The sequence below is a fragment of the Lytechinus pictus genome, chromosome 2 (genome assembly GCF_037042905.1).
Source record: "Lytechinus pictus isolate F3 Inbred chromosome 2, Lp3.0, whole genome shotgun sequence".
Lineage (NCBI taxonomy): Eukaryota > Metazoa > Echinodermata > Echinoidea > Temnopleuroida > Toxopneustidae > Lytechinus > Lytechinus pictus.
The window spans coordinates 56,503,222-56,530,817 of record NC_087246.1 but is presented as its reverse complement, the minus strand read 5'-3'; the positions used below and the strand labels follow the sequence as shown (position 1 = coordinate 56,530,817).

General features: G+C 35.1%; 1 protein-coding gene across 1 annotated transcript; it reads left to right on the top strand.

Moving 5' to 3' along the window:
* Positions 1–503: 503 nt before the first annotated feature.
* On the top strand, positions 504–27,596 carry LOC129277295 (transcription factor E2F4-like). Its single transcript, XM_064095701.1, has 9 exons — positions 504–620; positions 10,815–10,924; positions 12,403–12,564; positions 15,646–15,754; positions 16,302–16,494; positions 16,827–17,003; positions 17,270–17,356; positions 20,992–21,075; positions 25,349–27,596. Exons 1-9 carry the CDS (start codon positions 504–506, stop codon positions 25,456–25,458), a joined length of 1,149 nt encoding a protein of 382 aa, XP_063951771.1. The 3' UTR covers positions 25,459–27,596.

Below are 27,596 nucleotides of genomic sequence, written 5' to 3'. Positions count from 1 at the left end.
TATATATAAAAACTCAAATATATTAAAGTGTAGATCCATCACTTTATCCCTGGAATATGTTATACCACTTTTTCCATGTTACTTGTGAAATATAACCAAATTAGAATGCATTGAAACATATTTGGCATTAAAAAGGCATATACCTTAACAGATTTGCTGTGGCACTTTGTTAAAACATGGTGAAATTAAACATATATCATATTAAGAGGAACTAGTCTGAAAACAAGATAAGTAATTGATAGGATACTTAGAAGATAAGCTACCACTTTATCGGGATGTGACTCCCTCAGAGCACCTCGGAAAGCAAGAAAACAGGGAAAGAAATGTAAGATGAGAACTTCTAGTTCGTCACCTCGTCACCCTGCTCCGCCGTCACCCTGACGACACATGACGCTCCCGTGGCCGAATTTATTTTCTATATTGCCCTCTACTGTTCCGTAATGAGACAACGTCGTACAATAGCCACGATCTTCGAATAATAATAACGGTCCTCGCGAGAAAGCATGGCTACCCTTGTTGAAACGCCACTAAGTAGACATGAAAAAAGCCTTGGTTTGCTCACTACGAAATTCGTTGGCCTACTTCAAGAAGCACCAGATGGAGTATTAGATCTTAAACAAGTAAGAAAATGACTGTCAGTGTTACTAGTGTTTGTGAAGGGTTCCATTTTAGCTCCGTTTCAGACCATAATAATTCGGGAGGGGAGTCGAAATAGTTCGCGATCGTGCTGTAGCTGTCCATTTCCCGTGATTGAGTGAATGAGAGTGTGGATAGATAGACACGCAGCTCAGCGCACACTGCATGCTGCATGCATTGACACTGTCAATCAATGGCGTGAAAATGTTGAATTAATGAATAGGGATAATGAGTCAGGAATTATTGACATTGATCAATGAAAGCAGAATGAAAAATATAGATACTCTAGTCAATGCAATGGAAGGTTAAGCAAAATTCGTTTCCGGGTCCTGGAATTTGGAAAGTGGAATTCACGGCCTGGACAGTAACGCCAACGACACGTTAGATGCGCTGGTCAGAAAATTGGGATTAACGTTAGACTATCCCAGTTTGCAGGGACTGTCTCACTCTCAGTCTCAGTTTACAAAGATTTCTCCACACAAGAAATCTAGGAAAGTTTATTCACCTGTCAAGTGCGCTAGTCAATGTCAGGTTTCATAACAAGAATACAACTTAATACAAGATTATTCGAAGACGGCAAGTCATGCAAAATGGAGGTGAATTGAGGTCACTGAATCTATTTTTTTAGCATGCTGTATCCCCATAATTGTTGTCTATGTCCCGCAGGGGTAAGTGAAAAATAAACTGTCCCCATATAAAAATACTTTCAGTGCCAGAGTTGTAAATGACTGGAACTCCTTGCCGGCAGAGATAGTTACTACATCAACGTTGAACAGATTCAAGTCACAGTTAGACAAGTTTTGGTCTGCAGTGCAATATACTCACCCTTGGGAATAGTAACTCTGGCACAGCACACAGGCACACGTTATTTTAATAGTTAGATGGAGATAGCAACAGTGATAGACCTGGAAACACGACTGCATAAGTAATTGCATTTTTCCAGTAGATCCGGTAATAAAAGGTAATAAAGGTAATAAAGGACAATCTCAATTTATCAAGACATGATTTGTCTTGGTTTATTCTCGAGGTCGGACATCCGGGGATTTTCACTCGCTAAAGTAATTTCCGCATAGCAACCAATCGCGAAGGTGCAAACAAAGCTGGAACAATCCGGGCGCGCACACAAAAGTCCATTGACTCAGCTAGCTTGAGATATACGTTGAAACACCACCCCTCTTATTTTGATAACAATTGTCACCCCCACTTTAAAAATGAAACGATCGTGAGCATTTTTTATAATCTATATTTTGATACCAAATATTGGTAACTTGAGGGGGCAGCTTTGGAAACATCGATTGCTTAGTGTGGGCGTCTCAAATCGTCGCCCAAGAAAAATGGCAGCTAAAATTTGCACCGTACGGACCAAGTTTGCAAGTCCGATTTTGACTGCGCTAAACTCCTTTTCCTTTAGCTGGATCTTTTAACCAAACGTTGCGGCATTTCAGGGAATTACTGAGGATTAATGTCAGATGCCACAAGACACTTTTCAACATTGCAAATGATTTCTAGAACCATTTTGGTCATGCAGTGACAGGTGAGTGGCGCAACAGTAAAAAAATTGCACATGGCGACTCATTGCGCATGGACGTTAAAACTTAGATTAAGCTGGCCATCTTGCCTTGTTCTTGGAACACCCGTACAGACAACATATTTTCACCATTGTCCAGCAATTAAAATCAAAATGCAGTACAAAACGTGATGAAAATATAATGGAGAAACAGCTCAAATCAACGAGTTCCAAAAAACGTCAAGGAAACTGCACAGCCAACACGCTCTCACCCTTTGTTTGCACCTTTGCGATAGCGTTGTTAGGGAAATCACGTGACTGTGACGTCATGCCGACCTCGAGAATGACTTCAATATGAGGATATCCTTGTTTTCTGGGACAATCCCAATTTTTGGACCAGCGTCTCTACTAATGGAACTTGGACTTGGAGCTTGGGTCTGTTGTGTTGGGAGCCAGCGCACATTGTCAGTGAGTCACTGCCACTGACTTTAGCGCCTGGCAAAGCTTTGAATCTATTTAGCATGCTGTATCCAAGTAATTGCTATCTATGTCCTGCAGGGGTGAGTGAAAAAAAATGTCCCCATAATAGGCATAAACAAGGATCATCTCAATTTATCAAGACATGATTTGTCTTGGATGAGGATATCCTTTTTTTCTGGGACAATCCCAATTTTTGGACCAGCGCCTCTACTGCCGGTACTCGGACTTGGAGCTTTGGTCTGTTGTATTGGGAGCCACCGCACAGTGTCAGTGAGTCACTGCCACTGTATTTAGCGCCTGGCAAAGCTTAACCTCATTTGGTTCATGCTAGCGCTAGTGTGGGAAAGTCCAAGATATCGTGCACCTCATATATGGGACATTTTCTGTGGTAATATAGGCAAGGCTCCACATTAACTTGTTTGGGTGGTGGCCCGTTCGGGCAACCAAACCTTCATATAATATTTTTTGGCGGCCCGATATTAAAATTTGGTGGCCCGAAAAATATAAAGAAAAACATTAAAAATAGATAAAACAACTTCTAAAATATTAATTCTGCAGCCACAACCACTAAGTTACTTGTACTTTCATTTTGTGTATCTTGTATGTAGATCTAAACCTTGTTTGCTGTTATTATATTTTGCAAATTGTGGTAAAATATAATTTGTTTTATCATCTTAAATATGAAATGATTGAAAGAGAATAAATGAATTGTATTGTTCCCAGGTTGTGTGGACTTTTTTCTTGATCTACACATAATATAGACACACACTCATATTGGTAAAGTAAATAAATTATTAGGGACAGTGATTTTCCGTTTAAAAAAATTGCCTTTTCCGTTTCAGAAAATCTCAAATTCCGTTTCAGCATGACAGAAAACGGAAATTCCGTTTCCCCATAGACTTTGTACACACGGAAAAGTGACAATTCCGTTTACACATTGAATAGCAAAATCACAACACGTACACTCGCACTGGTCAAAATTTGTATCTGCTACTGTACCAACAACAATAGAATCCGTTCTAATCGGATCTATGCGGGTGCATAAAATATTTTTACAAACCCATTTAGCATGCATACATCCACACCTTTCACATTATTAGCATTATTTCACGGTGAAATGATATTTCATCGATAATTTTGGGTTTTTTTGGACATCGTTATCATCAGTCAACGGCTTTTGCCAATCCGCCATCTTGGATTTTAAGACCACGATATCGTGCTGTTACATCTTCAAACGTAGAGGGCAGCAACACACGACCGTGTAGTTGAACGATATGTGTGCATGTGAAGCCCAACCTGGCCGGCCGGGTATGGGTGCGGGGTACAATCGAGTGTGCTGATGTCGAGTGCAGTCACGATGTGTGAATTGTCATGATAGTAGCGAAGTGAGATCGTGTTTTCTGGGGTTTTGTGGCCATTTAATATTCTCATTTTGTTGTGATTTTAGAGTAATTTCTGTTGCTATTCTGTGTATTTTGAGGGAAAATACGTTTTCCGTGATTTTCCGTTTGAAATGCCACTTTCCGTTTCAAAAGGCCCTTTCCGTGAATTCCGTCCGTTTTCCGCGATCGCGGAAAATCACTGTCCCTAAATTATGCATAACAAACTTTAATACAAAACAATAATTTTCCCTTTCTTCCTCTTTGAATCCCAAAACTAACTTACCCAAAACTAGAGTACAGTGCGTCCCACAAAAAACGAAACCAAGATTTATCGATGATTTATCATAAATTAATCACAAATACAATAAACAAATGACCTACCATTGTAAAGCTTAGAATCTCCTCTTTCATCTGAAATTACTTAGATTATTTCTCATTTCACAAGCTAGCGTTCAAACTCACTCGACACTCCGTGTTGTTGACGATCAGGCATGCATGTTAACCGTGCGATAGCTTCTGTGGGGAAACTGGTGAAAACACGTTTATTTAATGAAATTATGGAAATACAAGCATTGTTTCGAGGGAACATAACTTTTCTACTTCTTGACCATTTTTTGTGATTAAGGTATCAAATAAAAGAGCAGATATTGAACTTTTTAGGCATGTGATTTTCTTTTTGAAATGAGTTTTTGGTATCCTTTCTTCAAATTGTTTTTGCTCACTCATGCGTGAATGAGGAATAATCTAAGTAATATCAGATGAAAGAGGTGATTCTTAGCTTTACATTGGTAGGTCATTTGTCTATTGAATTTGTGATCAAGTTATGATAAATCATCGCTTAATCTCGGTTTCGTTTTTTCTGGGACGCACTGTATAAGGCCCAAATCCAGTTTATTTTTGTTTTCTCTGTCTTGCAGCATAATAGCAGGAGAAAATCACAGAAAAATATGCTGCAAAATTAGAAAAGTGCATAAAAGTGGGAGACAGACAAAAATAATTTTCAAAAAAATATAATACAAAAAGAAAACAAAAATAATTAAGGAAAGAAATGAAATAAAACGAAAGAAAAAAGAAATGAAGAAAGATAAAAACGAAGAACAGGGAAAAAGAAAGAAAAAAAAAAAAAAAAAAAAAAAGAAACAAAAACATGAAAGAAAAATAACAAAACAGAATGAAAACAAAAATGGGAGAAACGGGAAAAATTAAGAAGCCACTACAAATATTTATTATCAGCTTAAAAGTCTATTCTGACTGGAATACAATTAAAAGCAAAGCAAATAATTTTCACTTGCCTTTTGGGAATGGGGCATTTATATTTTCATATTCTTAAGTTTGTATTATTTTTTGTCAGTAGCAACATATTCTTTAATCAGGCAAAGTCAATGGGAAGGGGTATAAAAAACAGCTTAAAAACTGTTAAAAATTTGGAAAAACAATAATGATAAGGGAATGGCAAAAGTAAAAATCAGGAAAAAAAAGTGTGAGAAAATTCCTTCCCTATATTTGCCAAAATGTCGGAAAATCACATTTCATGTCAACGAAATGCCTTCCCAAAGTATTTACTTTCTCAAGAGTGGTTTAAGAAGTCATTTATAAACAATAAAGAAAGAAATTATCTGTTAAATTTTTGCTAGAAAAGAGACAGCTTCGAAAGAAACTAAGTATCAACACACATACAAGTGCACACATGGGACTGTAATGTACTCACCTATGGGTTTTTGTGTGTATTAATTCTTTTAAAATTCAGTCTTTTTAAATCAAAGAGAGGTCATAATTCCTCTTTTTAATGCTTGCAAATAATCAGTTTACACCAGATTTTAGCAATATGGACTGTTGGAGGGCATTTCATTGGTGTTAAATGTGACTTTAACTTAGATTTCAAAGTTCTGTGGAAGATGTCTTAGCAGCAACATTTCGTACTGCAGCTCCCCTAGTCTGTAAGCTGCTATATAGTTGCAAAAAAAACTTGCAATGGCTTCATTCAGCTAGTGATATGCCGTGTCGAACACCGATTTTTAAATTGATTCGACTCAGGCTTACACAGAACACATAGATGAGTACATTACAGTCCCACATGTGCATTTGTGTGTGTGTGTTGATACTTGGTTTCTTTTAAAGCTCTGTCTTTTCTAGCCAAAAATAAATAGATAATTTCTTTCTTTATTGTTTGTTTCACTTCTTAAACCACTTTTGAGAAAGTTGATACATTGGGAGGGCATTTCATTGGTATGAAACGTTGATTTTTGTCAGATTTGGGGAAGGAATTTTCTTACAATATTTTTTTACAAATCTAACTTTTACACTGTTTCCTACTTTTTTAAAGGGGGTGGACAGTGGTTAAACCATATATACCCCTTCCCTTTGACTTTGCCTGATTAAAAATATGTTTCTACTGAAAAAAATAATTATTAATAAAGACCAAAGATCAAAGAATATTAAACAAATATATCAGGCTTTGAGAAAGTATAGTGGAATTATTTATCCGAGGTTGGTCTGGCAATTTCTATTTTTCCCGAGGGGCGAAGCCCGAGGAAAAATATAGTAGTTTTGCCAGTCCAACCGAGGATTAATAATTTCCACTATGCTTTCGAATGAAACGCCTGATATATTTGTTTTATATCCTACTTTTGATAATTTATAACCAAAATCTATGCGCTGAGCTTGGAAAGTCCGGTTACTTGCGTTGAATTACGTACTTTTCATCGAGCCACCGCACTCAGCGCAGATTAGTGCCTGCGCCGGCGCATCACGGGACTTGCCAGGGAGAGAGGGCTCGTTGGCTGGTGCGCCCGTGAGTTTAGCTTAATATCCAGTTTTCCGAAATAATGACGTCAGAATATTGATATAGCGAAAAATATATCGAGGTCTGACGTCATGCAACATCATAGTTGAAATATATTTGGTCACATGATGATATTTGAACCAATCACTATACAGGATTCAATCTATGTAGGATATAATAAAAAATAGAAACACCCTGCATTCCCAAAAGGCAAGTGAAAAGTTCTTTGCTTGGATTTTAAGTATATTCCAGTCAGAATAGACTACTTTTGCCACAGCTGTAAAAAAATATATATATGAAATAACATCATGAGAGTTTTTTTCTTTTCTCCCCCCCTAATTCTATTTTTCTTTGTTTCTTCTGTTTCATCTCTTTTTTTTTTCTTTTCTTCCTTTTTTCTATCCTTTAAATTTTTTTTTCTTGTTCTTTGTATTTTTTCCCCTTTTCCTTTTCTTTTTTTCTTTTAATATTTCCTTCCTTTATTATTTTTTTCTTTTTGTATCATATTTTCAAATTTCATTATTTGTTCCCCCCTTTCATGCATTGTTCTAATTTTTCTGTCATTTTATCCTGCTGCAGTATGTTGTAATGTTCAACAATGTTCAGAGAGAGAAAAAAACAACTAGATTTGAGGCCTGCATACTCTAGGTTTCGGGATTCAAGGGGGAAAAAGGGAGAATAGTTGTTTTGTGTCCGAGTTTGTTACAACTTACAAGCATAATTTGTTTCCTGTACAATTATTTATGTAGGTCAGTATGTAGATCACAGAAAAATGTCGACACAGCATGTGAACAATGCAATTCATTTATTCTATTTCAATCATTTCATGTTTGCAATGATAGAACACTTTATATTTTACCACATACATGTACATGTACAGCATATAAATCAGTTTGCAAAATATAACAGCAACAAGGTCTATACAAGTTGTACAAACTTAGTGGTATTGCGCTTTTGTGAATTCAGTAGCTGTTTTCAAAGTCAGCACCGCTGCTATATTGAATCACGTAATGCAGACGAGACTGCCAGGGGCGTTCCACTTGTTTTCAGGCCCAGTCAGAAAAAACTAACTGGCATCCCTGTAATTTTATTGCAGGGTGAGTTTTGCAGTCAGTGACATAATGTAAAGGCAGTTTGAACTTTGGGTATCTTGTGAAATATGAGTAGAAGAAATAAAATCACAATGAGTTAGCTTAGGCCGACATGTATGTGCCACTAGTTATTGTGTACAATGTAGAGTACATTCATTAAGCAGTGGCACTGTATTTGTATACATAGCTGACATGATTGTATGTCTCCATTCAAACAAAGATCAGCAAATATGCTAGCCAAATACAAGCTTGACAGTAGCATTGCCTTCATTAAAGTTTGTCCAATGATCAATTGATGAATTGATCCATGGACAGTTTATGCACAATCCAAGTTTAGTATCCGGTTTCACTTATGACCGAAACTAAATACGTAAGTGCCTAGAGGTTAAAAAAGTGCACAGGCTTAGATTTTCCGTGTTTCTTTTTTTAGCCCAATTTTTTTTTCATTTTTATTAAATTGTTAAAAAATGATTTTATTTGTTTATTTTTGTAATTTGTTATTAAATATTATGATCATTTATTTATTCAAATATTTATTTCCTATTTTGTTTGTGTATTTATTTTTCTTGGGGGTGAAATCCTGCTTTACAAAGAAAAATGGTGTAATTCATGAGCAGGGTGGAATGAAAGACCTGGACACAATGCCATGGCACAAGACGATTTGTTTTACATTTTTTACTGGATCAATTTCTTTTCAACCTTGTACTCTATGTGTAAAAGCTCATTCAGACAATAGTACATTGAAGCTGAGCTAAATATTGTGTTACAGAGTCAAAGGGGTATGAGGCGTCAATGCATATTTTTTATTGCAATTTGTCAGTAAGCTATTATCCAATCAGATTCTTTAAAAAATGGTGCAATGTAAACTCAAAATTTGCACAGGTTTCACTAACACACTTATTACATCTTATACTGTAGCAAGGCTCATGACATTATTAAATCATTGTGATGTCATTAGTTTTCTGGGCAACTTCAGACAATTTTAAAGACTTGAAGCATGTCACATACTATGTGCATTGATTAAAATTGTAATTGGGGATGATTTGTGTCACCATTTCTGAACAAGGCTAACATCTTGTCTCATAGATCTCCAAATTCTACCGGGTATGAGAGTAGTGCTTCACAAATGTGTTCTACATAGTCATTTATCTACCTTAATTGTTGAAATAATTTCTGAATTGTCGCAATAAAGCAAAATTAAATCACAAAAAGGGGTGCATGTAATATGTGACAATTCACCCTTCACCGAATATTATCTGACCTGTACGGCATTCTTTTTCGTACATGGACAAATCTTTTGTCCATCAAGCTGTGCTATATTGTCACCAAAGAGTGGCCATGGTGTTTGTATATTAAGTACAGAAAAGGTCCTGTATGTTTTCACTGAGCTGTGTGATAATAAGATTTATAAAGAACTTTGAATTGTTTCATTTCACATTCACACATAATTCAGTAATCTCTTTATTTTTGTGAAAATGAAAAATACCCGTAGAAATGTATGTCTTTCAACTTACATTACCTCCAGCCCTCATTTTTGTGCAACATTTTATATGACGGTGAAACGTTTTAGAATTTCACTAAGTTTTTTTTTTTAATTCTAATTTTATCAGATGCCCTATCAAAATATGTTTTCCTTATGTATAAAACCACTTTTAAGCATGGAGTGGAATTTAATTTTCAGTATATACACAAATATGTTATCTTTATAGCTTTTCAATTTCCAAATCCAATTACCGAATTTATCAATTTGGGGGGGGGGGGTTACTTGCAAAAATGGATTGGCAAAAAGAATGATGCCAGTCAATTTGTATCAAGAATTAATTTTAGGAATAAAGTTGAAGAGGTTAACACTTTAATGCAAACTGCATCTGAAGTATAAGTTTACCCAATGGCTGTATTGCACTCAAGTACATAAATAATTTACACAGCTTTCAAACTTTGCTCCGGTATGCATGTATCAACAAATGGCAATGTTTTGCCCTTAATCTTTGTTTTATTGGTAATTCATATGTTGCAAAAATACTTGGATTTGATTCCATACACTGTTCAAAACATATTTCATGCTTGACTGAATACTGACTTTTTTTGTCCAGGATATGCTTTGAAAAATGACTTGCACCAAAATGGAAATGAATACTCTTTCATCTGTTCATGATTGTTTGAATCCTACATTATGTAGGCCTACAATATAAATGCTTAAATTGCTCAGCAGAAGGTTAGTATTGTGTAATTACCCTTGAGAGGGTTGAGGTCTTGCTGGGCATACGTGAAATAGAAAACAGACTGAAAATATCCATGGATTTGTGACCACAGTATCAGCCTTTTCATTGGTAGTCTTTTTTAATTGTGTATGACTCTGAATAATAGTAAAGAAGAATGAGGAAATATGAATATTCAGGAAAAAAAAAGCTCTTTGGGCAGCTACATTGTATTATTAAAATGATAAAGTGTCCAATGCAAACTCCTTTTGGTTACATGGCTGGCATGTTTATTTGATTATTTCTTCTTTTTTTGTACTTCAAGTAAAACACCTCTTCAAGTTTTCACTTAGAATTTTTTTTTACATATTCCCTTAATTCAATCATAATCACAGAATTTAAATATTTAACTTTTGTACATGTTTGCAAAGAGCAATTCATGTTGATAGGGAGTACTCAATTCAGACTGCTACTTATATGTCGATTTCTTTCATTTTTGGCACAACCCACATTTACACCCTGGAGAAGAAAGATCGATGAACAAAACTGTGGCCTTTAGGTGTCATCTGGCAGAACTTTATAGAGCATTATCTCCTTGACTCCTTCATAACTGAAACATAATTTTGACAGATTAAAAAAAATCAATATGCATTTTAAAAACATTGTTTTCTCAGAGTTTAACTATTCCCTTTTCAGCATTCAGTAATGCTTCCATTGATTTTGTTTTCATACACTCAGGCGGCTGACACATTAGCAGTTCGACAGAAGAGGAGAATATATGACATCACAAATGTGCTTGAAGGAATTGGATTAATAGAGAAGAAATCAAAGAACAGTATTCAATGGAAGTAAGTCAGTTATATTTGTTTTTATTTTGGTTGAGATGGATATCTTTTTTTTTCATGTACACAACCTGAAATGAAAAGCTATTATTTCCTAATGGCAATAATCCTGTTTGTTTTAAATTCAAATTATTATTTTTTTATTCTGGTTGGCCTCCGACATTTAGTTGAGATGTTTACAAATTAACACAGTGCATATCATATGATTTTTTTTAAATGTGTGACTCTGTGATTTAATTGGAAACAAATCACATCATTTTATATGATGATTTTTTTAAAATGAGAAGTAGTGAGAAATAGGCTCCTGGGGTGGCAGTATGGAAAACTGTAGTAAATATTGTCATAAATTTGTAATTTCTCTCCGAGATGTGACACCGCTATGATTGTTACAAATCGGTATTCAAACCAATCAAAATCACCCTTAGTTCTGAGTTGGAGCCCTCCTAACCCAAAACGAAGACTCGGGTAAACATGGGGCGTATCCTCAATGCAACAACTGTGTGCATATTAATGCTTTTATTTTACAGAGAGACAGAAATCTGAGAAGGATTTTTAGGAGAGAGAGAGAGAGATGAAAAATGAAAAACAGAAAAAATGGAAGTACAATGTCAGGCCTAACTACATGTAGCATGAAAAAAAATATTTTGCAAATAGTCATGAATGATAAATGAAACTTAACAATCTACATGTAATCTAATCAGTATCATTGTATGCATGATATGATACAGTCGGCATGGTATTGGGATATTATGGTACTAAAAGAAATGACAAAATTTATGACTGCTAGACCCTGTCATAAGTTTTATCATAATTTTGCTTGGAATGGGATTATGCACGTTTATGAAATTATGTATTATTGTGTTTGCGCTATAGAGAAGAGACAAAAATGACAACTTTAATGACAAAAATTTTGACATCCACCAGGATACCAATTCTGTCATATCTCTAAGAAGAGATAAAATATAGAGAAAAGACAATGTTCAGAATAACCGCCCCAGAATAAACCTTGTGATTTTGCTCAATTATGGTAATAATGATAATTCAAATTTCTTATTTATCCCCTCAATATCAGTCCACCCCTCTTTTTATTGATATACTTCAAAAGGAAAATTGTTCTAAGTTACATTATTAAAATAAGTACTGCAGGAAGTCTAGTACCGTCTTTTTGAGAAGATTGATAATACTCAACCGGTGTGTTGGCTCAGTTGGAAGAGCGTCCGTCTCACAACTGGGAGGTCGGGAGTTCAAACCCCGGCCGCGTAAGACCAAAAGACATTAAAAGATGGGAGTTGCTGCTACCCTGTTTGGCATTCAACGATTAAAGGGATAGAGCCTCATCGATCTGGCGCTGCACAGCGGCTGCCGGGCCCATGATTAATTGGGCAAAGAAAATTTTCAGATTATTTCATTTCATGTCTATTTCGAACAATAAAATATGGATTTTCTTTTCTTTCATCTTTCAATGTTTTCATTTCTTTGTGCAGGGGAGGTGGACCAGGTAGCAATACAAAGGAAGCCACAGAAAGGGTAGAAGAATTGAAATCAGAACTTGTTCAGTTAGACCAAATTGAGCAGGAGCTGGACCAGCAGAGGTCGAGGGTCCAACAGAGTATCAGGAATGTGACGGATGATGTAGAAAATAGCAGATATCCTTTGCTGGTTTGATGACTTGTGTGTTCAATGGGGGCTTGGTGTGATCCAACGAAAGTGGCTATGTACGGGCCATGTCCATTTCAAATGTATGAAATTAAAAGTTATTTGAAAAGTATGGAAAAAAATTAAGTATACAGTTCTGACAAGAAGATCAGGTAGCTCTGACTGAGTACAGTGTCTTTAAAACTATCTCAGAAGTTTATTGACTTGAATTATAAGAAGCTTCTATAGTACTGGTCACATGAAGAGTATTGCCAGTCCTTGTACAAATATTATTGGGGAAAAATAGGCAACAACAAAAAATCAGGGTATTAGAAAAAGAAACCATTAAAAATACTATGAGCATGTTTCTATTTCTACAGCAGTCATTTTCATGTGTGGACCATGAGACCATCACTACATGAAAGTTCTCCGAGTTTAGACTCTTCAACCAATATTGCCTTTATCAGAAAAATCATGCATTGAATCTAATTCACAGTTGTGTAAGGGATGTAATGTACTATGTCTTTTCTATGGGGGCATTTTCACCACAGATGGACACAGAGGCAAAAAAATCAAGTTGATATTCATGTCAAATGCTTTATGTTTTTTAATAAAACAAGACCTGAAGTTTCTGAGACACAAATTTTTCCGACTCTGGCAGTCATTTTTTATTTCAAAATGGCTGCCAAAGTGTGGATACAAATTAGTGTTGAAAATAGCATATTGATACATATTTTGTTTTGACAGATTTTTAAAGAACAGGTTTGATCATGATGTTTTCGCCTGTGATTTAGCTTGCTATTATAACACTTTTTAAAATCCCACAGAAAGAAACACCAGTAATTCATTCATCTGATAAAAAAACATTGATGAAGTATGTGATATGGTATGTAATGTCAGTTACTGAAAACATGAACTTTTTTTTCTCATTTCCTGGAAAAGAGGATATATTATATGAAACTTGGTAGATTTCCTCTCTAGGTAACACCCCTCCCTTCTACACCAAAATTAAAGATTACCAATTAACAATGAAGCCATAGGGTACCATTAAATATATGTAATGTCAGTTACCGAGATGTAATGTCAGTTACCATGATAAAACGTTGGTTACCAATATTGAAATGCAAATATGTGGTCAATTTTGTGAAGAAATATTGTACACTTGTTATTTAAGTCTTTCACTTTAAAAGTCACACCAGAAGGAGCTTGCTATTGACTTTTAAAAGGTATAGTTCACAAGGAATACTATATAAAATTATGAAGGAAGTTGCATTCCCATCGTGCAAAAAAATTACTATGAAATTGTTTTGTACATGCACTTACCAAGTACTTAATTGTTTGTATCAGACAATTTTTTGTTTGGTTTTCGGGGGGGGGGGGGGGGGTAAGGGGTACTTTTCCCAACCTATTGCCTAAATCTGCAACATTTTTAAGCTTAACATTGTGATGAAGGGGATTTCCAGGGTCCCTTTTTTAGTTTCTAGGATTCTTTTGAGCATTGCCTCGCTAAAAGTAAATTCCTGGTTTTTATACCTGTTAGTAGTGTGGATGTGTGATACAATTTTGTTTTGGTTTACAAGTATAGATGAAAAGTGAAATTTGACAGTTCTGATCAATGTTGCATGGATCTACTAAAACTGTTTTTTTTTTCTAATTTACAAATAGTTCAGTTTCAGTTTAGAAGCTGGAGTTTATTTTTTGTTGACAGCTAAAAAAAGAAATTAGCAAAGAAAATGATTAAACAAATTATGAAGAGAATTGAAATCGGACAGATATGAACAAGCATTGCTTGCACTGACCAGAATAGAAATCAATAAAACTACATGGCTGCATGAGATTCGGGGGAGGGGTACGTGTAGTCTATGGGAGGAGACCCTTATTCATTTTGCCTTTTTTGAGGGGAGGGGGAGGTTGGAGAAGGAAAAGGTTTAAAAAGTCAATATAAAACTGATGAATATATTATGGGTGTATAGTCAGAAAAATCCATGTGTACAGCCAATGCAATATTAGATTACTATAGGAAAACATGTAGCTGCTATGACCCCACCCCCCCCCCCCCGAGTAAGTAAAACATACATTTCTTATCTTTTGATAATTAAAAATGTGAAGTATTATGAAACTTTTATGATTTTAAAAAGCCTTACATTTAAGTACCAAGAAAATTATGCCTTTGAAAATCATATAGCACTGGTAAATGTTAATGTGTATTGTCAGTTACCGACAAGTAATGATAAAAATGTTCAAATCAAAGAAAGGAATTAAGAAAAAGATTTTTTTTTTTCATTGAAATGTTCCTAGAAACTCTGGTATACTTCCACATCAAGCTCACTTTCATGTGAAGCCTTGCACAGAAGATGCAATGCAATGATTCCACACATTTGACTTCCATGTGTTATCTCTATGGCAAATTAAGTGTAATGTCAGTTACCGTAATGTCAGTTACCAGCATGGTTGTGGAAAAATTATCATAGCCCCCAAAAGACAAAAACGAATTGTTTAATTTTTTGACACATCTTTAACCTAGTAACGGAGGTATATTTACATATTCAAATTATTACTCTATCTACTCAGGGACATGAGATATTTCAATTTTAATGAACACCCTGAAATTGCATGTCCTTTTGCGTAATGTCAGTTACCGACACATTTTTGCTTGCTGATGCGTAAAAAAATTTGGTTACATAGGAAAACTTAGTATCAGAGTATACAGCAAGGTTCACTTTATTAACTCTATCAAAAGCAAACTCCTATCATTTGTTGTTTTAGAGATACACACAATGAAAGGTGTGAAAACATTGTGCCGTGTAATGTCAGTTACCGTGAAAATGCCCATGGGTTTATTTGTAGTCCTGCAGTTAATCTCTATGTTAATGTAAGCAAAAAAAAAATGCTTTCAAGTATTGGTGTTAATGACAAGGATACGTGTAGCACAATATAATCAGTCAGTAATTTTGAAGTGAATTATTCCAAATCTGTTACTTTTGCTTTTATTATATTCATAAACCTTGATGAATCAGTGTAAACTAAATAGTGGTGATACTTGCGACAGAAGTCTGTTCTATTTTCAGTGATTCTCTTTAACTCCGTCTTACATTAGCGTATGTAACACATGAAGATTTATGCAGATGTTTCAAAGGCGACACATTACTAGCAGTACAAGCCCCTTCAGGAACACAGTTGGAAGTACCTGTACCAGAAAGGGTAAATAAATTACATTTTTCATTTCTTTGAATGCATGTTAAATGGGTCATGACCATGTTTTGTAAAAACTTCAGGTATTCAGATCATTCTTTTAATTTTGTCTTGACACTAATTATTTGAGGCATTTGGCCTTATCCTGAAATAAGTCATCTCTCTTCTCGCGTGTGCGCTAGTTGTGTACAAAGTCAATGGGAGAGGAAAGAAGTCACCGCCGCTGACGAAATGAACGGCAGTGAATGGAGTGGTGACTTAAACCAGAATAATGCCAGGCATTTCTTGTAAGATATGTGGTTCTGAAGGAGAGGTTGCAATTTCCTGAGTGGAGTGAAAGTCTGAACGTCTAAATTTCAAATATTATCTGCCCTGAAAAAGTAAAGAAATGGTGATGATGATGACGATGACGACGACGACGACAATGATGACGATGATGATGGTAAATTGATAAATGTAAATAAATGAATGAATGAACAAACAAAGTTTAGAAAAAGAAGAGGAATTAAAGATAACTTACAAAGAATTCATTTCATTTCATTTTTTTTAATCCCAGGGTCCAGACAATCAGAAGAGATACATGGTTCATCTGAAGAGTTTTAATGGTCCTATATATGTTCTTCTAGTCAATAAGGACGAGACCAGCAATAGTCCTGTGGTGGTTCCAGTACCACCCCATAACCTTCAGCCACCCTTACCTGCCCAAAGAACCACTAGAGCAAGTCGCCTTGTACCTGCAGAAACAATAGGTAAAACACTTGTACAGGTGATGTACTCAACTGTAGCAGGATCTTTCAAATTGTGATGTGTTTTTCATTATTATTTACTTACATCTTCAAGGTCCTTTCCTATGTCAGGGATTTTACCGATTGGAACATTTTGCATGGAAGTTCATTTATTGAATTTTTCACTCGACACCTACTGAAGATTGCTGCAGGAGACATTGATCTGGGAATGTCCATCTGTTAATATATTTGTCAATTTGACCCCCTCCCCCTGTTAACTAAAGGTTAAATGAGGGCAATGCACTGGTCTACAATGATTATACAGTCAAATAATGAATTTCATGGTATTCTTTCAGAACAACCAATTGCTGCTCCAGCGGTAGTACTTCAGCAGCAGCAGCAACCCAAACCACCCAAAGTAGTGGCTGCTGCACCTACCCCAGTCTCTATCATTCCTGCTGCGGAACCTATGCTTACTGATACGAAGGTGAAGGAAGAGGTGGCAGAAGAGAGCTTAAATGGTGCTAGCCCAGGTAGGATGAACTCATAACCCCTCTCTGCATATCACCTCTGATTCCTTCTTTCTCTCTATCTGTTCATTGCTTGTTTCTCCTATTATCACATCTTATTGTTCAATCTTTTGAATTCAGATGAAGTCATTAAAAGATATGTTACTGAAAGTGTTTCCAATCCTTCCCCTTCTCTCTCTCTCTCTTTCTTGCTCTTTCTCTTCTCTCCCTATCCCTCTCTTTCTCTCTCTGTCTTGTCCTCTCTCCCCCTCTCTCTTCCACTCCTGCAGTAGTTGCCATGCCGACCCCAGTTTCTATAATTCCTATAGTAGAATCTATACTCCCTGAAACAAATGTCAACAGTGGTATTAATTCAGGTAAGATAATGCAGTGGCTTTGTTACTCGTTCTAATCATACTAAAAGACTAGTTCACTGCCATGTATTTTTACTTTATGTTGGTCTCTCTATCCCTCCATGCCTTTTAAAGACCTTCCACTATTGTTTCTTCTCCTTCCCTCTCCTTCCTTCCTTTCTTTCTTTCTTTCTTCTCTTGCCCCTTTTTCTTGAGCTCTCCCACTCTCCCTTTGCTCTCCTGCCCCCTCTTTCTTTCTCTTATCATTTGCCCCCTTATTGCATCCTTAATTCAGTTCAGTTATTAGAAGGAAGATAACATATAAGTGTAATCATTACTCTTCTCTCTTTCCTTTTCTTTCCCCCTCCAATAACACATTCATTTGATATTGTGTTGTCTCAGAGTTATATAATTTAACTTTTGTCCTTGTTTCTCCAGATTTCTGCCCTATCTCTTTGAAATAATTTTCTTTTAACACCCTTCCCCTCCATCCTATGCATTTTGTCTTGTGAGTCTGGTGATCATTTGACTGACTATAGGTAAAGGAAATAATATCCTACAATACGGAGTTCCATTTCTGCACATGATCAGAAGGAGGTCATTGGTTTAATATCACTAGAGACCTTCAAATCTAAACTGAAGTCTTATCTTTTTTAACAGTATTAGTTATTGACACTCATCCAAACTTTATTATTCTTTCTTTTCTTGTGCGCCTCGGAATAGAATATTTCTAGATAGATGGTGCTATATAAATGCCTATTATTATTATTATTATATTCAATGAGATAAGCACCAAATTTGATGTCTTGATTGTTTGTATATTTTTTCAATTGTGTTTTTATGAGGTCCACAAAAACAATGCGCCCACTAGTGACTGGTATTTAAAAGTTGGCAAACTACATTGTTATAACAACCTGCTAATGCATTAAATGAATGAATGAATGAAGTACATTTATTTTCCAATAATGAAAACATCAATACATTTTATAAACTTGAACAAAACAATGGAGGTAGCAACTCAGAAAGCACAGCTTGTGATGAGTGCACCGTGACATAAACGATAAATATACATAGTACATGAAAGAAACTTACCTAAACAGAGTACAATACAAAACAAGGGGGAAAAGGGGGAGGGCAACTTTATATAAAATACTAGTATGTCATTTGAAACAGAAAATAAATCGTCAAACCAATCATCCCACAACTAAATATATAAGGCAAATCACAAAATTTAGGGACCAGACGTAAGTTTTTTCTTAAGTTTTGTCTTAAAGTTATTTAAAGTTGATGCATTTATGATGTCTGTAGTTAAATTGTTCCACTTTTTTTTACCTATAAAACGAATATTATGTTGATAAGAACAGGTCCTGTGTCTTGGCAAATGAATTAAAGAAGAGGAGCGTGTATTGTATTCATATGAATTGTGATCTGTATCAAACAATTCAGAAAAATTAACAGGCATAAGCCGATTGATACACTGATAAATAAAAATACATTGCTGGTAGGTTGTAATTTCTTCTAAAGTAAGCAGTTTAAACTCAGAGTATAATGTGCTAACTTTAGATCTTATGCTTGCTCCAGCTATGATTCTAACTATTCAAAGTAGAAATGCAACAATTACCTTCATAGAGTGTTGTATCTAGACACCAAAATAAAATCTCTCAGGGGAAGTAACAGCAGCCATATTAGACTCTATTTTTAGAAGCTGTATTAGATTTTTGGACATACTTGACCACTGACTGTCCGTTGAACTTGTCCTAATTATTATTGGACCATTTAAATCATGGTGTAGACACCAAAATCATATTTCTTATATGTATATTAAACAAACTTGGTTTTCAAGTATGAGCAGCCATTTATGTAGACTTCATTTCTGGAAGCCATCTTGGATTTTTGGATATAATTGACCACTGACTGTCCTTTCTAACTTGACCCAATGTACTACTTGACCCTTAAAACCATTGATTACAAACCAAATTAAAGACACTAAAGAAAGAAATAGATGAATTGTGGATTTTTTTAAAGACTTTGGCAGCCATTTTGGATGGCATCTTGGGTTTCCAGGTACTCTGTAGTGCTTGTGTTCAGTCTTACCTGTATCAGTAGATCCTATTACCCCCTAAACCATGGGATATGCACCAATATTGGATTTCTTGGTTGGATAATGAGTGAGTTATATCCATTTTCCTTGAATGGCGGCCATTTTGGACGCCATCTTGGATATTCAGTATGTTATTCTAGACTTATTACTGGACCTATCCTGAAAAAAAAAATCAGCTTGTTACCAGAAATTTCCATGTTCAAACTAACTATTTAATGCTCTTGGCCTACCATGAGGTAACTGCGAACTGGTCTATATGCCACTTTCAAAGTAATTTCATTTGCTGTCGTTCTCTAAAACCGAAGGTCCACCACAAACACAACATTATTTATACTAAATCATTTTGAATCTTTTTGATTCATGATCTAATATTTCTTGGTGCATTCACATTATCATGTCACCAGTACATCTATTTGGCATGTGATATATTTCTTGTAGCATTATATTACATGGGGATATGAAGAGTATCTTCACAGAGGAGGTGTCAAAAATCCTGCTGGCAGTATCTTGTTTCAAAGCTGCCTTAATCACAGGGTTGATTCCTTTAACCTGCAACATGAAGGTCAAATCAGTTGTTGGTGTAGATAATAATTTTCATACTTGTACGATATGACCCTTCATGTAACGATACAAACACTGACTTTATTTTGTTTCATTTAGTTGATTTTAGGCAAAATAGGTAGATAACATGCAAATGCATGGGTAATTAAGTTGTACTGGACAGTCAGATGCCTATTTTTATTTATCAAGCATCTTTAGCCAACAAACACACAAGTATGTTTACAACAGGTTAATTGAATCACCATTCATTTGGATTAAGTCAAGGTCAATGTGATTTTGGTTCACTAATATAACACACCTTGTTTATTATCAATGTCCTTTTCTTTCATTTGTTTTGTTCATGTTGAATAAAATGTGATTTTTTTTTTAAATTCAGACTGTACTTTACAATCTGTAAATTTACATTTTGTTATTTTATCAAAATTCAGCTTTGCTGGTAAGATGTTTTTATCTTAAAAAAAAAAACCCATCTATGTATCTATCTATTGGAAATACCTACAAGCTTTAGCCAGATATCGTCAAATGATTATCAGTTCTTGTAATACGTTTTCTCACACTAATCGTTGGCTCATATACTTAAAAGTCACTGCAATACACAAAAGTTAAGTGGATGATATTTCCGGAGCATATCGGTTACTTGATTGTGTATAGGATGGAAAGTTTTTGCCTCAGGATAATAGTGCTTGGCTGTGATTAAATTCATATGTCATGTAAAGATAAATAGCCTTGACAATTTGGCACCCTCCAATTTGTTATTTCTTATTCAAGATTAGGGTCCCTGTATTGAAATAGGGCTGGGACAGTTTGATTGATTTGTCATTTTAGTTGCAGAATTTAAAAGCTCCCAGTATATCCTATTTGTTTAGATAAAATCTGCATTTTATGTATGATCTTGTCTGTGCTTCCTGATATAGTTTTGCGATTTTGTGATTGGCATCCGGCAATACAATGATTTGTAATTAACACTCATAATCCTCTTTCACATTTCTATTTATAGAGAGTCTGAAAGATCTACAAACAGAAATGCTATTTGATCCGTATAAGGATTCACCATATATGGATGACTTTGCAGATCCTGAAAGTGAGTATACTTCTTAACCCTAATTCTCCCGGGGGGGGGCCATAATGGCCCCCCCCTCGACAATTTTCGCGATATATCTGCTGCGCGAAATTTTTTGACCTTGCCGCTCACTGACTTTTTGCTTTCAAGTCTCGCGCAAATTTTGAGACCAAATTTGTGACGCCCGGGTACGCGGTTACGACATTACGCAACATTATGTAAGTGCATGTCGGACCCAAAACTGCTCATAAACGTGATTTCATGTACAAATCCAATGCAAATTGTGTATTTAGCCAAAATTCATAAATGTATCATTATTTCTACTTTTACTGATTAAACTTAATCAATTTTGCATTGTTTATGATCAGAATTAAGTCTGGAACGATTCCCATTGAAAAAACAAAAAACAAAAAGTAAAAAAACAAAGAAATACATAAGAAATTCATAAAACAATAAAATACATAAGAAATTTATTTCCAAACCGAAGTTTTTTTTAATTGTGATTGTTAAGAATGCTACAAAGAATATTTTTACCAAAAAGTAGCATTCTAGGAGCTTTATTTAGTGAATTAGAGCAAAAAGTATGATTTATGCATAAATCAGCATAATTAATTCATATAAAATAAAATTTCATTATTTTGGAAAATTTTACCATACAGCCTTGTAGATTACATCGCACACTACCAGCGTGCAAATTTTTGCGTCGCTCGCGCGATTGGCGGCCGAGATCTTAAGGGGGGGCCATAATGGCCCCCCCCCCCGGGAATGACAAGAATCAAAATACCCCGGGAGATTTAGGGTTAACATATGACAGTGGACAAGTGTCTCTCGTGAAAATATTGTAGTATACTGCCAAGTAGATTATCTTCCCCCAATCGGCATGATCATGAACATTGATAGTATTTAAGTGCTTGTAATTAGTTTTAGGCCTGGGGTTTGGGTGTATCGGAAATGCTGTGTGTATTTTTATTTTTCTGCTATGTAACATTTTTAATAATGCTTGAAAACTTCTACAAGTTGCCTGAGCAAATGTCCACTTAGCCCTCACCCTTCTCCCCTCTCCTTTTCCCCTAGTAGCATGAAAACAAAAATGTGAAATACTGATATGTTTATTATTCCTGGAGTGTTCTTCCAGTTTAATTTAAACGTGATCATCCTGCAAAGAATTGTATGATAAGTAAGGCAAAGCATATACCTGTGCTGATGTAAACATGAATCACTTGTTTTGTGTATATGACAAATATGTAGAGGAAAGCTATTTTTGTCACTTTGGTCATACCGTCGGTATACTATCACAAGGGAGGTCTATGTGTCTGTTGAGATCCTTTATGCTCAGCTTATTGTATTTCTGGAATGTTTTAGCAAGCATTGACACTCACAGCCCTGTATTGATTAGATAATCCTAGTCTTTGTTGAAGATGATCAAGATCTCTATCATGAACTTCACAAGTCTATAATCAATATATCCTTCCTCTCCAGGAGGTCTGTGGCAGGGGAACTTAAAGGGGGTAGTTAACTGAAACAATGTTCCTTCACTTCGAAAAATATATATATATATTCTTATTAAATAGCTGATAACCATCTGCCTGATGTTCCAAAATGGTCATGTTGCCAAGCAATCTCTATGATATAGGGGAGAGTGGGGTTAATAAGGCCACCTTTTTCATAATTCCAATTTTTCTTCTGAATGCAGTAGAAACATGATCAGGGTCCCATCTCATAAAGCTTGTAGCTTGTTATAATAACAAAATTGCAATAACAGTTTAAAGCTACTGAAATCCTGCAATTTGATTGGTTGATTCAAAATTTGTCATAGAAATTTTGCACTTGTTACTGTAACAAGTCTTTATGAAACGGGACCCAGATGTCTAATACTAGGGCTACAGTAGATCTACATTATCCAAAATAAATATGAGAACTAATAAATTTCATTGAATTAATGGGCATTAAACATTGTTATCAAGGGGCCTTATTTGCCCCATCGAAAGTGGCAATGCTACTTTCAAATTTTTTTTTAGGTTCTGCTAGGTTTGTGCTCCTGGCCATGTGCATTCGGCTATGAGACAATGTTTATGCTCAAAATGTGCTGGATCTGTATTTACCTGGGACCTCAATTACCCCACTCTCCCTATTTTTTAAATATTTTTTTTAGCCTTTCGGGGCAGCTTTTTCTTTTTAAAAACCAGATTCCAAATTATTCTATATTGATGTAACCTACTTAATTCCAATTTAAAATTTTGCACATTTATTATAAAGAAAATTATCTTTGATTACATTTTCATTTATTTTTTAACATTCTAGGAGGTACAAATTTTCCCATGTTTTTCTCTGGATAAAGAATTTCATGAATTCTTGATTTTTATTTTATTTTTGTTGTTACATTTCCCCCCTCTATGCAGAAGTTTATACATTACATGTAACTCTGTACATAATGTAGTGAAGAAGAATTACCCTATTTCTCAAATATTCTGAATATGACTGAAAGGTTATAATTTTTCAACAAATTTCATTTTCGTCGTATTTTGTGCCTGGTTTCTTCCTTTGCTTTCCATTCTCCGACTTTGCTTTAATCAAGATTAATTCTCGAAACGATTCACAATCACTATCAAGTTTAGAATTTTTTCACCATTAATACATGTGCTGAGGAACATACTGTACACTATTCTCAATCAGTAGTAGAGTCTGCTCATTTGTACCCTCACAATGCAGTTCTTGGCATGACTTGCATTCAACTTGGGTATCAAATCTCTTAACAGGGAACCCCAGGGTGGGTTGGGAACAATAGCAAATGACTACAAAGACCTGATTGTAATATAATAGTACTTGTTAAATGGAGAAGCGACATGTATAGAGAGGTGAAGTCAAGTACTTTTTGTTCCTTTAGGTTAGGACCGTCTTGGGGAAAACTTCTGCAGTTCGTTAAATCAGTCGGAAAATAATTTGTATATTACAGGACCAGTCCATCCCAATAAAAAGTTGATTTGAATAAAAGGAGAAAATCCAACGAGTATAACACTGGAAATTCATCAAAATCAGATGTAAAATAAGAAAGTTATGAATTTTTAAGGAATTTGTTGAGTTATTGCTTAATTTCACAAAACAGTTACTTACACATCCTGGTCAGTTTGCAAATGAGTGGACTGATCACTGATGACATCACCCACTCACTATATCTTTTGTATTTCATTGTATGAAATATTTTATTTCTCTCATTGTCATGTGAGACACTCCCGAACATGTGGAATTGCCATAGCTTAAAGTTTAAACATTTTGCGGGTCAGTCAAGTTTGTTATTATTGTCAAATCTCAAAATATTGAAATAATTCCAACAATAAAAAAAAGAGAAATACTGAGTGAGGGACATCATTGACTCTCTCATTTGCAAATGACTGTTTTGTGAGAAATGAAAAAAAATTTAAAATGTCGTTCTTTCTTATTGTACATCCAATATTGATGAAGTTTTGAGGTTTTTGCCGATTCGATTTTTCCCTATTGATTCAAATCAACATTTTTCTTGGCTGGACTGGACTTTTTTAGAATAAATTTTGTATTACATGTACATCTTTTTGTTACTGATGAAATAAATGAATTCAATGGAGTACCAATATTTGAATTAATTTTCAAGAAGAATCTACCTGATTCTAATGCAATTTTTAGAATGAAAATAGTCTATCTTTGATGGTTAGATGATACCCATTCACCTCACCTGGTGGGTGTTTCATAAAGCAGTTCGTAAGTTAAGAGCGACTTTAAGAACGACTGGTGATCCTTTCTTATAGCGAATGGTATATTCATTGGCGATGGTTTTGCGCGTAAGAAAGGATCACCAGTCGTTCTTAAAGTCGCTCTTAACTTACGAACAGCTTTATGAAACACCCACCTGGGTTGAGTGCAGCACATTGTGGATCAATTTCTTGCTGAAGGAAATTATGCCATGGCTGGGATTTTAACCCACGACCCTCTGTTTCAAATGATAGACAACCTCAGTACTTAAACATTCACCTGAAGAAATTGTGGCCTTTGAAAAAGGACATGATGTGTGCTCCTTATGCATGATCCGATAAACCAATTTTTAATTGTACACAAATGTTACTCAGCCCTTGTCATATTATGCAAAATGTCTTAGAGAAAAAAAAAACTACACTCATTTGTATTAGAGGTATCTTGCTTTTGTGTTAAATGTTTAGATTCTCATAAATAATAGAGATTGTTAGATTTATATATTTTCCATCTAACCTATATTTTTTTCTTATCTCTCTCTCTCTCTCTCTCCTTTAAAAAAAAATCTTTGCAGCATACCCATTATTGCGATTATCACCTGCACCTAACGATCAAGACTATTACTTCAATCTCGATGACAGTGAAGGAGCAGCGGACCTCTTTGATCTATTTTCCCAATTATAGGGAAGACTCCAGCAGAGAATTCATTCCTTGTAAATTTATTTCAATACCTTTTTACATACTGGTAGTGGCCTTGTTGAATTATGAATTCAATGAAATGAATGAATTTGAAATTTGATTTATGCATTTTTTTATGTTTTCCCTTTTTATATGTTTTATTGATAATGTGTCATGATTATTTTGGGTTCCGTTATCACAGGCAACATACTGTTCTGCAAATCTTTGTTCTGAAATCTTTTGAAGTAGATTTATTTTATCCCTGATTATCCGTCAATGGATTATAGAGCTCCAGACAATATTTATGTTTCCATTGTATTATTAGAATTTGCCACCTGTTTTCATTTTATATTTGTCTTATTGCTCTGTTTAGTTCAACAAAGAGCTGTATGACATTCTTTTTTTAATATATTTTTATTTTCATTATATGAAGAATCATTGCCATAATATATATTTTTTTCTTCAGAATATTGCAAATCAATGATTTTGCATACATCCTTTATGTTTATGTGATAAAAATATGTTCACATTTAGAGTCCCTTTGTTCCTAAATTTGTATGAAGTTTTGAAGTCCATCATTTAAGTATTATCATGAACCTGAACAATTCAGTCTTTGCATGCTATGGCATTTCTGCATAAAGCTATACCTCGGAATTCCAGTACTCCCTCTAAAGTTAGACCCTGAAATTAGGCTGGATTGTGACTACTGGATTTCAGTCATTTTATGAGTTATAAGCAAATAAGTGAAATTATCCCTGATGCAGTAATCTCATTTGTTAATGCTAAATTGGTGAAAACATCTTGTTAGGTTTTTGTCATCACAAACGGAAAAGATTCAACCAAGACTCTATTGTCTTTCTGATTGTTAGCTCTTATACAGTGATCAGAGCTACTCAGTAAAGCTCAAATACAAAACATTCTCAAAATTCACAAAATTTGCATTATATCTGCACGTTACTTCTAAGCTATGCAAGAATATGTATACAGGTGCAGGAAACCAAAGCAGTAAATTTCTTTGAATTAATCTTCAAAGCTCTTGATGACATGTATCACTATCAGCCCATGTATTTATGATGTACTTGTACCGGTACCTTGACATTTGCTCCGGCGATAATTCCTCAACTCTAAATTCCACACACTAAATCAAATTACCAACTTCAACCCTGGGTTTAAGACTATACCCTACCCTAAACCTAACCCTAAACGTAACATAAACCCCTATTGCAACACTATCCCTAACCCTACATCTTAGACGAAATAAAGCCCGGAGCAAATGTCATGTACAGTCAGACTGCAGGTCCCAAGAAAGTGGCTTCTTTCATCCAAGTGATATTCATGACTTGAGATGTTTTGCATATTTAATGAGCTTGATGCGGACCAAAACACCTCTTTTCATTCGGTCATTGCTGCTCTAATTGTGCATCAAATTTCATGAATTTGGTACCATTGTAAAGAAGAAGAATCATTCTTTCAGGTCATGTGTTTGGATTTATTTAAAGATTTTGTAATATAGGTTAAAATTTTGATCTAAAATATGCTACAAAATAAATATTTTCACCTGACAAAAGCTGCTATTTTCACACTTTATTTTTGTTTGAGCCCAAATGATTTTTATATCATGATAAAGCTGAATATGTATGCTTTGAAATGATATAGGTTTCAAAATAAGAATTGGTTTAATCGGGTCAAGATCACACTTTTCATTTGCCAAGTACATAAAGCAGCTTGAAAACAAGAATACTGCACTCTGATTGGTCAAAGAGACCGCACACTGGCAAATTCCAACGGTTCCAGTGCCTGGGTTCGTGGGAAGGTCACACTTCCCATGTGGTAATCTCCTCAAATACCCCGCGCCTGTTGTTCTGTGAATCTTATCCAGCCAATCAGAACTCTGGATTTCATGCAAGTACAAAATTTCAGAAATCTCGTCTTGTACCTTGGTGGGAAAAGTGTGATCTTGACCCGATTAAAAGGTGCTGCATATCAAGAGTGGCATTGTGAGAAAGTACAGAAGTTCAGCTTTATGTTGATATAAATATCATTGTGGCTCAAAATAAAAAGTTTTGCACAATTTGCAAAAGAAAACAGAGGAATAAAATTCAGTTTTAGGCACATTTTCAGGCCAGAAATTTACTTATTTAACA

What these genes read in the sequence shown, in the direction of transcription:
- LOC129277295 (XM_064095701.1), top strand. Translation starts at nt 504, where the DNA reads ATGGCTACCCTTGTTGAAACGCCACTAAGTAGACATGAAAAAAGCCTT. An exon ending in AAGAACAGTATTCAATGGAA is followed by an intron (nt 10,925 to 12,402) that starts GTAAGTCAGTTA and finishes TTCTTTGTGCAG; the next exon opens with GGGAGGTGGACCAGGTAGCA. An exon ending in GATGATGTAGAAAATAGCAG is followed by an intron (nt 12,565 to 15,645) that starts ATATCCTTTGCT and finishes ACTCCGTCTTAC; the next exon opens with ATTAGCGTATGTAACACATG.